The sequence below is a fragment of the Alosa pseudoharengus genome, unplaced genomic scaffold, assembly GCF_046254945.1.
Source record: "Alosa pseudoharengus isolate Yale_2024_CS ecotype anadromous, Long Island Sound unplaced genomic scaffold, YU_APseudo_1.1 YU_APseudo_1.1_scf_166, whole genome shotgun sequence".
Taxonomy (NCBI): Eukaryota; Metazoa; Chordata; class Actinopteri; order Clupeiformes; family Clupeidae; genus Alosa; species Alosa pseudoharengus.
In genome coordinates, this window is record NW_027468636.1 from 1 (window position 1) to 12500 (window position 12500).

Genomic DNA, 12500 nt, shown 5'->3' on the forward strand with positions numbered 1-12500 from the left:
AGAGAGATAGGAGGTGGAGGAGGAGAAGGGGGGAGAGAGAGAGAGAGGGAAAAGAAAAGAAGAAGAGAGAGAGAGAGAGCAGCTCCACACAGTTTTGATGAGAGAGAGAGAGATGAGGCTTAACACAAAACGCTCCAATTTGAGCTAATGCTGATGGGCTGAGCTGGGAAAGGCAGGCGATCGGCATCACCGGGTTTCATAACGAGTCAATATATGTAAATCTTTACAAGGCAAACACAGTGGGAAACAAAGACATTTAACTGAAGCGCCCGTTGATGTCTCCACTTTTTTGTGCACATAATTTCTCCCCATTGAAAGGTATAATTGCCTGCTATTTGAAGATATTCATGCTCAATTTTTGAAATTAATTTCAATTGGGGGGAAATGTAGAAATGTCAGCTCCCGTGAAAGGGATTTGATTTCAATTATCCTTGCTCAAAGGACTGTGATTTCCAAATACACTTAAGCAAAATTATGACAAGAATTTTTGTTCCCAGAAATTCAGTGTTTAAAGAGCGATTAGGCGATAAATGGACGGGCTTTGAATGGGAGCGAATGCGCCAGGCTCGGTCTGAAAGGCACTCAATTATCCCTGATTGCTCCCGTTATAATGTATCAAATAGAGATACCTGCTATTGCTGTAATTTGTGTGAAAATTAACATGCTGCAATTTCCACTAGAGGGAAAAAAGGAAGCTCTAATGGGTGCCTGAACGTACATCAATAAAACGAGGAGAGAGAGAGAGAGAGAGAGAGAGAGAGAAAGAGAGAGAGGGGGGGAGAAACAGAGCAAGGGAGAGGGAGAAAGAGAGAGGGGGAGAGGGAGAAAGCGGGGGAGAGTGGGAAGTAGAAAAGGGAGGGGGTATACACAAGAGTTAGAGAAAGGATGGAGGGAGAGAGAGAGGGAGAGAGAAGGGGGAGGGATGGAGGGAGAGAGAGAGAGAGGGAGGGATAGAGGGAGGGAGAGAGAGAGAGAGGGAGGCAGAGATGGAGAGTGCACGGAGAGAGAAAAAAAATTTAATTTACTGAAAATATTACAAATTGCACCTGTATATAACTCCTCCAAATTACCGGCCAATCAAGCGAGGGTGCCATTACGCGTCCATTTAATCTGGATACAATGGCGCTCGATGTCTCCGTGTCCGCGGAGACGAGGCGAGAGGCTCATCGCTGTCAGCACGGCTGCAGACCGCCGAGCGAAGACACAGAAAGGGAGCGAGAGAGAACGAGAGAGAGAATGAGAGAACGTAGAGATAGAGAGAGAGAGAGAAAAAAAAAGAAAGAAAGAGAGAGAGAGAGAGAAGGGTGAGGAAGTTAATGTTTTATTCAGCCGGCAGTTTAAACTGCCATCTCGGCAGGGAGAGAGGAGGATGCTAAGTGGCTATGGTGACAAGAGAAATTGTCCTTTTGGGTTTCAACCTGTCGCCACACTGAGGCATGTGCTGCAGCCAACCACATGAGCGGCATCACACCAGCGAGACACAAGATGGAGAGATGGCCAGAGGACCAGAGAGAGAAAGAGAGAAATGGGTAGAGCACTGAGACAAGAGGAAGGAGGGCAGATCAATTCATTAAAAGAGAAAATTAAAAGTGGGGAGTGAAGGATATGAACCTTGAAAGGAAAAAAAACATCACAAAGAAACCTGTTGGTCACTGGGAAGGATCATGCAGCCTACCCATGCAGTGAACCCAAAAACTGGGGAGGTCAACTGACTCTGAAGACACAGTGTGTCAAAATGTCAGTCAATTGTCTGACCACAATAAATAGTTTAAGAGTATTCAGAGTGCTCCGGTCATCCCTGGGTTTAGGCTCCTAGAAGTGGCCCAGCCCGTCTGATCCTGTGGTCTTGGACCGTGAGCACCGAGGAGACTTGAGCAAAGTTTAGAGAATTAATAATAGAGAATTAGAGAATTAATAATGACCAATGCTCCCCAAGCCAACCCCACCCACCCACTACACGACTGACAGCTGATTTTGAGGCCAAACAACACCACTGACCACAGATCAGCCCCAGAACAGGACCCATAGACAGAACTAAGACCACTATGACCAAAGCCCTGCATGGGCCACACAGAACTATTACCACAGCCCTGCATGGGCCAGACAGAACTAAGACCACAGCCCTGCATGGGCCACACAGAACTATGACCACTATTACCACAGCCCTGCATGGGCCAGAGAAGCCAGTAGGCCTAAGGACAGTCCGGTGCTCCAACTACACAGGGAGGGAGAGAGTTAAGGGCAAAAGCACAGACTACAGGGACAAATCTGACTGAGAGAGAGGAAGAGGGAGAGAAAGAGAAAGAAGAGACACAGTAAGAGAGAAAGAGATAGAGAGTAGAGAAAGAGAGAGGAGGGAGGGAGAGGGGGAGAGAGAAAGAGAGGAGGACAGGTAGAAGACAGGAGCAGTGTGGTAAGGAAAGAAGAGAGGGACCAGTGAGAGAGGAACACTGGAGGAGAGGAGAGGACGAGAAGAGGAGAGGAGGAGAGGAGAAGAGGAGAGGAGGAGAGGAGAAGAGATGAGAGTAGAAGAGGAGAGGAGAAGAGATGAGAGGAGAAGAGGAGAGGAGAAGAGATGAGAGGAGAAGAGGAGAAGAGGAGAGGAGGAGAGGAGAAGAGATGAGAGGAGAAGAGGAGAGGAGATGATGAGAAGAGATGAAAGGAGAAGAGGAGATGAGAGGAGAAGAGGAGAGGAGAAGAGATGAGAGGAGAAGAGGAGAGGAGATGATGAGAAGAGATGAGAGGAGAAGAGGAGATGAGAGGAAAAGAGGAGAGGAGGAGAGGAGAGGCGTGTCGCATCACCAGACAGGCTTTTCTGCAGCCGTGACTGGAGCGGTTAGCTGGCTCCACAGCGCCATCACCTGGACACAAACACCAGTGCAGCCCACAGGACATGGAGCAGCACCCACACACACACACACACACACAAGTGCTGCCCACAGGACATGGAGCAGCACGCACACACACACGCACACACACACGCACACACACGCACACACACACACACACACACACACACACACACCAGTGCTGCCCACAGGACATGGAACAGCGCACACACACACACACCAGTGCAGCCCACAGAACAGGGAGCTGAGGGGCATGGCAGCACCGCTTGTCTGTAACACCTAATTAGCGGCCTTCTTAATTATCTTCTCATCTCCATTGGTTTCTGATTGTTCAGGATACCTCATAACATGGCTGTACCAGTTTGTATGTCTAATGAGAGATTACTCCGGCTTTTCACTACTTCTTGCCTTTTGAGTGGGAGCTTCAGTGAGCTTTAATGCACACAACAGCATGGCTGTCAATGGCTGTCCGACAATCTGTGCTGTCTGATCGCCTTCTTCAACACCATCTTCCCTGTGACCCCAGAGCCCTGTACATACCTCTGGCCTGAGTGTGTACTTGGAAGACACACACACACACACCTGTACGTACCTCTGGCCTGAGTGTGTACTTGGAACACACACACACACACACACACCCGTACGTACCTCTGGCCTGAGTGTGTACGTGGAACACACACACACACACCGTACGTACCTCTGGCCTGAGTGTGTACTTGGAACACACACACACACACACACCCCCGTACGTACCTCTGGCCTGAGTGTGTACGTGGAACACACACACACACACCGTACGTACCTCTGGCCTGAGTGTGTACTTGGAACACACACACACACACACACACACACACACACACACACACACACACACACACCGAACGTACCTCTGGCCTGAGTGTGTACTTGGAACACACACACACACACACCGTACGTACCTCTGGCCTGAGTGTGTACTTGGAGCAGCTGGGGCACACTGGGCCGCTGCGGGAGAAGAAGATGGGCAGCCGACGCGAGCGATGGGGACAAGCCTGGTCCTCACAATGGAGCCAGCCCTGAGAGAGAGAGAGAGAGGGGGGGGGGAGAGAGAGAGAGAGAGAGAGAGAGAGAGAGAGAGAGAGGGGGGAAAAAGGAAGGAGAGAGAAAATAAAAGAAATTAGCAACAATGTTGGGGCAGCAGTGGCCCAGGAGGTAGAGGAGTTATTCAGCTACCAAAAGCTCCTCAGGACCCTGTGTGTGTGTGTGTGTGTGTGTGTGTGTGTGTGTGTGTGTGTGTGTGAGGGAGTCCTTGAGCAAGACACTGAACCCCACACTGCTCCCCCTGTGCCGGCTGGCGCCTTGCATGGCAGCCTCTGCCATCGGGATGATGAGTGCGTATGGATGGATGGATGGATGAGATGGTGAAGCGCTTAAAGAGCTTGTAGGAGTAGAAGAGCGCCATGTACAGCCCTCCACAAGGTAGCAGTGTTTTGGTCACCTTTTGGTGATTAAATCTTACAATGAAAACACTCCAACCTTGAAGGGAAGCAAATTTATTCTGAGAAACAAAAATAACTCATAAAGAAATTAATATTTTTAACCAAAAGCAAAAAGACAAGTGCAATAATTATCAGCACCCCTGCAAGTAATACCTTGTGAAGCCTCCCTTATTTGGCAATACAACAGCTCGTAATATTCTTCTATGACATCCCATAACGTTGTAGAATAATAGGCAAGGGATTTGAGACCATTCCTTCCTCTTTACCAAATCTCTCCAGATGGTCCAGGTTGCTAGGTGCCCATGTCTGCACTCTCCTGTTTTCCTGTGGAGTTTAGAACGCGGGCCTGATATGGCAATGGCAGAAGCTTGATTTTGTGTTCAGTAAACCATTTCTGTTTTGATCTGGACATGTGTTTTGCTTCATTGACCTGCTGAATGATCCAATTACGACCCACTTTTACGGTCTTGGCAGAGATTGACAAATCTTCATAGAAAACCTGTCCTTAATGCGGTTCCCAGGGCCTTTGGAATAAAAACAGCCCCACAATATCACAGCCCCTCCACCATAATGATCATTCGGCATGGGCTTCTTTTCAGTATAGTCATTGTTCTATGTGCACCAGTGACGTAAGTCACTGTAGCATTCAGTATTTACATTTGTAATTCAATGCCAGGAAAGGCATGGCATGCCCTCGAAAATCTATTAGCACTGAGATCACTTTTGAAGATTTTTATGGAGAATTGGTGACCCCAAGATAATATTTTTTTTCTGTAACTCTCCAACAGTGACTCTTACAGATTTTTTTTTTCCCTCTCGTACCATCCTCACACTGTGGGTGCAGGGGCAAGATAAACATGGGTCTTTGTCCAAGCAAGTTTGTCACATTTCCAGTTGATTAGAACATTTTAATAATTGGTCACTAGTTTTTATAGCCATTCCCTGATGTGCAAAGGTCAACACACTTTCCTTTTATTTAAATTTAGTGTATTCTCCTGTCTTGTCCTATGTTGAAAAATGACTAGGGTATTTGACCTCTGTGTCACTTTATTTTTCAGAGCTTAGTGGAAAAGAAAGTCATGGACTATTGCTGAAAGTTCACCGACACTCTGACTAACTTAAAGAAGTTGAAAATAAATAGGAAATGCTTCTTTTACACTTTGTACTAGGGGTGTAACGGTACACAGAAGTCACGGTTCGGTTCATACCTCGGTTCGGACATCACGGTTCGGTACGAATTCGGTACAATGGAAGGAAAAGCAAAACAAAAATGCAGAAAGCTATTTTTTGTCTCAGGCTGTACCACCTAGTGTCATACAGTCTCTTCCCTGAGCTATCTGCAACAGCCTGAAGTGTGTAAGATGTAGGCTAAAAAGTACAATAAGTACCCAGACTCCATCTGTAACTTGTAAACAAAATAAGACAATCAGCTATAAAACTGAAAATAGGACTACAGCATCTTATTTCTGAAAGTGCAAATGACATAGAATAATGATTTTTAAAAATCCACTTAAGCAAGACCTTCAACATCTGTGTTTAGTTGTATATGGAAGGGTCTACAATTTGCCTCAATATTTTTCAGTGTGTGTACAGTAATAATCAAGCCTACTAACTGTGAACATATCACACTATTTTGCCTTATTTTAAAAAACGAAATTGCTCCTTTCATTTCATAAACAGACTACAACTTTGCAACTGCAACTTTGCCCTTCGACGTTAACTCACATAGACTGTTATATACAGTCTATGTTAACTCACCGTAGCATGGTTTGTTTATTAGCCTGGTTAGCGTTGTCACTTTCTTTTACTGTCTATGCACTTAACACTACCAGCTCCTCATGTGAGAAGTTACAAGCTACCCCAACTTTAAGGTAATTACCACGCGATTTACATAGCTTTCTGTCATTACGAAATCATTTAATTTAAGCCATAGGTTTTGGCCCTATTTGTAGCCTATGTGTATCAAAAGGCTGCTGAAGCGCATGGGAAGTTTTTTTTTTCTCGTTTCAGCATCATCATCTGGGTGATGGCTTCGAATATGTGTAGCATATATTTCCACTCACATACCATATAACAACTGCTGAACAAGGCCGGCACACAGTTTCATCTTATCCACCACTCTCTCGCCTGTACTACTGTAACTGAAGTTCTCAAACTTGCGATCTTAAAGAGACCAGCGGATCCTCTAACTCTTGTGGGTCGCCACCTTAGTGCTGCTAATGACTGACTGACTCGACCGCCGACAAAAAAAAACATAGGCGCCAATCAGAGCTAAAGCGAGGCTACAGATTAGCGTTAGGTGTCGCTAAAGAACTCCCGTAACTCTCGCTACTTAACAGTAATTGCGCATGACATCAACGAATCCGCACACAAGTTTTATGTATTTTTATACCGTGTATTCTCAGTGTAAATTCATGCACCGAACCGTGACGCCCGTACCATTTCGGTTAAATACGAATACATGAACCGTTACACCCCTACTTTGTACATAAGATTTACTAGGGGTGCCAATAATTGTGGCACGTGTTTTTGTTAAAAATATTTCTTACTTTAAAAGATATTCCTTTTTCTCAGAATACATTTACTTCCCTTCAAGGTTTGATTGTTTTTAGTCAACTTTACCAGGGGTGCCAATAATTCTGGAGGGCACTGTAAATGTAAATGTAAATGTAAATTTCTGTGTCTGTGTGTGTGTGTGTGTGTGTGTGTGTGTGTGTGCGTGTGTGTGTGCGTGTGAGCTCAACTGTTAGGTGAATGATAGTATATCAAAATAATTTTAGAGTGGGTGTTTGACATCCATGAGCAATGAGACTATGTTTGACTATTGGTGCATGAGTGACAACACAATCTTGTGTGTTTTGTGTGCATTTGTGTGCATTTGTGTGCATTTGTGTGCATTTGTGTGTTTTGTGTGCATTTGTGTGCATTTGTGTGTATTTGTGTGCATTTGTGGGTGAATATTTATTTACTGGGTCTGTTGTGTGCATTTATCTTTGTGTGTGCATACCTACCTATATGCCGTGTATGTATGATTGGGTATATGTGTGAGTGAGAGAGAGAGAGATGAGTGTGTGTGTGTGTGAGAGTGAGTGAGCATTAGGAAATGTGAGTGTATGGTTAGGTATGTGTGAATGTGTGTGTGTATGTGTGCGAGTGAGTGAGTGAGTGTAAGTGTATTTATGGTTAGGTATGAGTGTATGTGTGTGTGAGTGAGTAAGTGTGTATGAGTAAGAGTGTGTGTGTGTCGGTGGGAGTGTATGTGTGTGAGAACGTATGTGTGCGTGTGTATATTAATGAGACAGTGGTCCAGTGTGTGTGTGTGTGTGTGTGTATTAATAAGGCCCAGGACAGGTGCAGGCTCCTCCTCCTCTGCCCCTGACTGAGGCTGATGTGTCATTAGCAGGGTATTACCCACATTACTCCTGCCGTCTGCCTGTAATGACAGCCCCCTGCGTACACGCACACACACACGCACACACACACGCACACACACTCACACACACACTCACACACACACTCACTACTAAAGGGGCAACGCAGCTTTATAAACCTTTATGCTCAGATACTCTCCCTAACACACACACACAGCTTAACACAAACACCCACATTACCCTTCTCCCACCTGCTACACACACACGCACACACACACACACACACACACACACACACACACACACACACACACACACACACACAGGGAGGGAGAAAGAGTGAGAGTGCAGAGAGAGGAAGAGGACAAAAAGAGATAAGCATGAGCTGACCACAGAATATATTACGAGTCTACACAGACAGATAGATATACACTCTGGAGAGTCATGGTCACTTTACATGCTCATATGCGTATTAATACAAATCAGTCGTCACGCTGAGGTCTGCTAAAAACTTATCTTTTGTGTTACCCACTGCCTATACATCACTATTAGAGTATGCACGGGAAGAAAAACAAGATGGCTTTCAAAAACAACAACAACAACAACAGCAGCCTGACAAAACTAAACCAGCCCATCAAAAGAGGATCAGGTGAAAGTGATTATTGAATTCAGCAATAAGCCCCGAGAGGCAGTAGGCTACACTGATTCTACAAAGACAGCTACTTTAACTTTTGTATCAAGTTATGGTAGCGCAGTAATATAGAACGAAATGCGGTCAAGGTGTATGTTTATGCTGGATTTTACGACATCGAACGTGATTCAGCCAATCACAATCAAGGACCGGAATTATCAGTTTTATGGGCACTACTAAAGAGCTACTAAAGCATTTAACACAGGGCCGGCTTCCTACCATTTCAGTCAGCCAACAAAAGCACTTAACTCTTACTCCACCTCCACACCAAGGCCTACGCTCACTCATGCACGGTGTTAGGCAGGTAATGGCCCTGAAAACGCCTGGGCGAAACTATTGTCACAGTGTCAACAGGCTTTTCCGAAAATATCATTCTTGAATTGAATCAGTGAATGGCGGCTACCTTCCCACGCGTGTTTACTGAAATGAGCCCTTGACTCTTTAGAGTCCGTGCACCACTAAAAACCATCAGCCGTTAACTAGAACAGCAACGAGCCTTTTTAAAACAGCATGACTGACATGGTTGCCATGTGGACTACAGATGCCATGGTTATTTTTTAGCCAAATGAGGGCAAGTGCAGACATTTAAACAAGTCACTTGGCTGATAAATACCACCATAGGTTAGTGTCAGGTATTTTCAACATCTGACAACAACCATTATTATACTATAACACAATGCATTGCAACAGCATGCATTGGCACAGCGAAGAAAGTTCCTCTCAAATACGATGAAAAGCTCCAACATCAAAGTTCACTTGGACATTAAGGTGGTTCTCAGTCATCCGCACAATGACAAAGGATCCTTTTGATGGCTTCATGGGCTTTTAAATAATATTTTTTTTACAACAGCCTTGTTTTAAATGTTTCACTCCCAACCTCAAACGTAAAACGTTGTTCAATTAATTTAATTGTAGGTTAGTGTTAATGTGATATTCAACATTCCTCAGTACATTGCAAGGTTTGAAAAGGAAGCCTAGTTTTTAAGACGTTAGTTTTAACAAAACTTCAACAACACTTTAGTAAGCTATCAAAGGTGCCTTAAGAGACATACAGAAATAGAGAGAGAGAGAGAGAGAGAGAGAGAGAAAGCAGACAGAAAAGTAGTGAAAAGAGAAAGTGTGAGAGAGAAAGGAGAGAAAGCAGAAAAGAAGTGGAGAGAGAGGAATAAAAAGACAGAAAAGAAGTGAGAAGAGAGAGAAAGAGAGACAGAGAGAGAGCAGAAAAGTGCAACAGATGTTATTGGCATGGGTATATGAGATGTTAGTGGCATGAGATGTTATTGGCATGAGATGTTATTGGCATGGGTATATGAGACGTTATTGGCATGGTTATATGAGATGTTAGTGGCATGGGTATACATGAGATGTTATTGGCATGAGATGTTATTGGCATGGGTATATGAGATGTTATCGGCATGGGTATATGAGATGTTATCGGCATGAGATGTTATTGGCATGGTTATATGAGATGTTATTGGCATGAGATGTTATTGGCATGGTTATATGAGATGTTATTGGCATGAGATGTTAGTGGCATGGGTATACATTAGATGTTTTTGGCATGAGATGTTATTGGCATGCTTATATGAGATGTTATTGGCATGGTTATATGAGATGTTATTGGCATGGTTATATGAGATGTTATTGGCATGGGTATATGAGACGTTATTGGCATGAGATGTTATTGGCATGGGTATATGAGATGTTATCGGCATGGGTATATGAGATGTTATCGGCATGAGATGTTATTGGCATGGTTATATGAGATGTTATTGGCATGAGATGTTATTGGCATGGTTATATGAGATGTTATTGGCATGAGATGTTAGTGGCATGGGTATACATTAGATGTTTTTGGCATGAGATGTTATTGGCATGCTTATATGAGATGTTATTGGCATGGTTATATGAGATGTTATTGGCATGGTTATATGAGATGTTATTGGCATGGGTATATGAGACGTTATTGGCATGAGATGTTATTGGCATGGTTATATGAGATGTTAATGGCATGGTTATATGAGATGTTATTGGCATGGTTATATGAGATGTTATTGGCATGAGATGTTAGTGGCATGGGTATACATTAGATGTTATTGGCATGAGATGTTATTGGCATGCTTATATGAGATGTTATTGGCATGGTTATATGAGATGTTATTGGCATGGTTATATGAGATGTTATTGGCATGGGTATATGAGACGTTATTGGCATGAGATGTTATTGGCATGGTTATATGAGATGTTATTGGCATGGGTATTGATGGAAATTATTTTTATGACATTTTCTTGCCCCAGACTAGATAGAGGCTTAGCCCCATTTATATTGAGAGTGTATTCTCTCCCTTTTCCTTTGATCTATTCAATGCAGATGTAGGTGTGAAATGCTCCCCACTGGCTGGGCACCATTTGCTCCTACCATCTGTCCACAAGCTCCTTTGTTCTGTCTTTGGTTAGACCTTAGGGTTAACTTTAGCTGAATTATATGTTTGTGTTATTAACTGTAAATGTATTCATGTTTGGTATCATTTTTATAGTCTCAGTACAAGGAGTACAATGATTTAAGTGTAAGAATGTTTAGAACATCCTGTATAACATTTCTACCTGAGGAGCCTGCCTAATATGTTAATAGCAAGTAGGTGTGTGTAGGTGTGTCTGGGTGTGGCTGACTGAACGGCGGGAAGAGAAAGCCAATCACAGGAGGTTGTACCTATGACCACCACTTGAACCACACCCTTGTAAATTGAGCATAAAAGGCCAGTCTCTTCTAACCTGACTCTCACCAGATGAATTTCGTTCCGCTTAGCTCCGCCTAGCTTCACTCCATCTGGGACCTCTTCCGTTGAGAGTGATTTCTGCACCAGATTTTATGGTACAGCCAGGACGCAGGGCGGGAGTTTCATAGATGTGACATAGCGTAGGTGACTGTGAGACTGTTATCAGCATCACGGGTTGGCTTCGATGTGAGTGGTTGAAGTAGCACGTCAATAGATGACGGACAAGTGGCTTATTCAATCATATGCAAGCATTTTTTGATTAGGCCCAGCCTTCTGAAGCAACACTCCAATGGATTGGTCCCAGATGGATGAGTGGAGCTAGGCGGAACGAAATTTATCTGGCGAGAGTCAGGTTAAGTCTCTTCCGGTAGTCTTTAGAATTGTAGTCGATGCTTCCGAGCTGAAAGCTGTATTCTCGCTTGACGCGCGTTATTGTAAAGTAAAGCCTGAATCTTGAATCTGATATCTGGAATCCTGCCGAAGTCTGCTGTGTTTGTCAAGTAATTATATCCACCCACAATTACTTTCAGTATACATGAGACGAATGCTGCACAGACTGCAACAGGAACAGATAAGGCCGACAGCAGAGAGAGAGAGAGAGAGAGAGAGAGAGAGAGAGAGAGAGAGAGAGACAGAGATGGAGGAGGCATACAGTATCCCTCCTACACACACACAGATACACACACACACACACACACACACAGTTGTGGATGGCTTAATTTGGTCCCATTTCCTGCAGTTTGATTAACTGTGGAGGGCCTCTTTGAAGCTTATCGTTGGTGTATTCCGTTCGTGTTAAAGCCAACAGCCTTCCAGTCTTATCTACCTGTCCAGCGTGGACAAACACACACACACACACACACGTGGGTCTGCTATTGTCCTGACGCACAACCCTATCAGTATCAATAGGCCCTTTTAATTTCCTAATTAATCCCATGGGTGTCAGCCGGTGAGGGCTGCTGAGGATAATTATCTCCGAGACGGGAGCCATAATTGAATCTTGACATATGTGTGCTGTTTGATTTTCATTTTGTAGAGTGTGTGTGTGGCTAGAGAGAGAGAGAGAGAAAGGGAGAGAGTGTGTGTGTGTGTGTCTAGAGAGAGAGAGAGAGACAGAGAGTGTGTGTGTGTGTGTGTGTGTACGCAAGTTATCACATCCCAGTGTTTGTCTCTCGGGCCCTCATTGTTACTGTGTGAGACCCAGGCCTAAGACAACACAAATGTTCCCATGGGCTCAGGAAGCGAGCGAGAGAGGAGAGAGAGAGAAATAAGAGTCAGAGAAAGAGAGAGGAGAGAGAGAGAAATAAGAGTCAGAGAGAGAGAGAAGAGAGAGA

General features: G+C 44.2%; 1 protein-coding gene across 1 annotated transcript in view; it reads right to left on the reverse strand.

Moving 5' to 3' along the window:
- Positions 1 to 1812: 1812 nt before the first annotated feature.
- LOC143126998 (DNA polymerase alpha catalytic subunit-like) overlaps positions 1813 to 12500 on the reverse strand; it is a 41798-nt gene continuing 31110 nt past the window's right edge. Inside the window, exons 9-10 of the mRNA XM_076288303.1 lie at positions 3788 to 3904; positions 1813 to 1869 (exon numbers count right to left, since the gene is read on the reverse strand). Coding sequence (XP_076144418.1) covers positions 1813 to 1869; positions 3788 to 3904 — 174 coding nt within the window. The remainder of the gene's footprint in view (positions 1870 to 3787; positions 3905 to 12500) is intronic.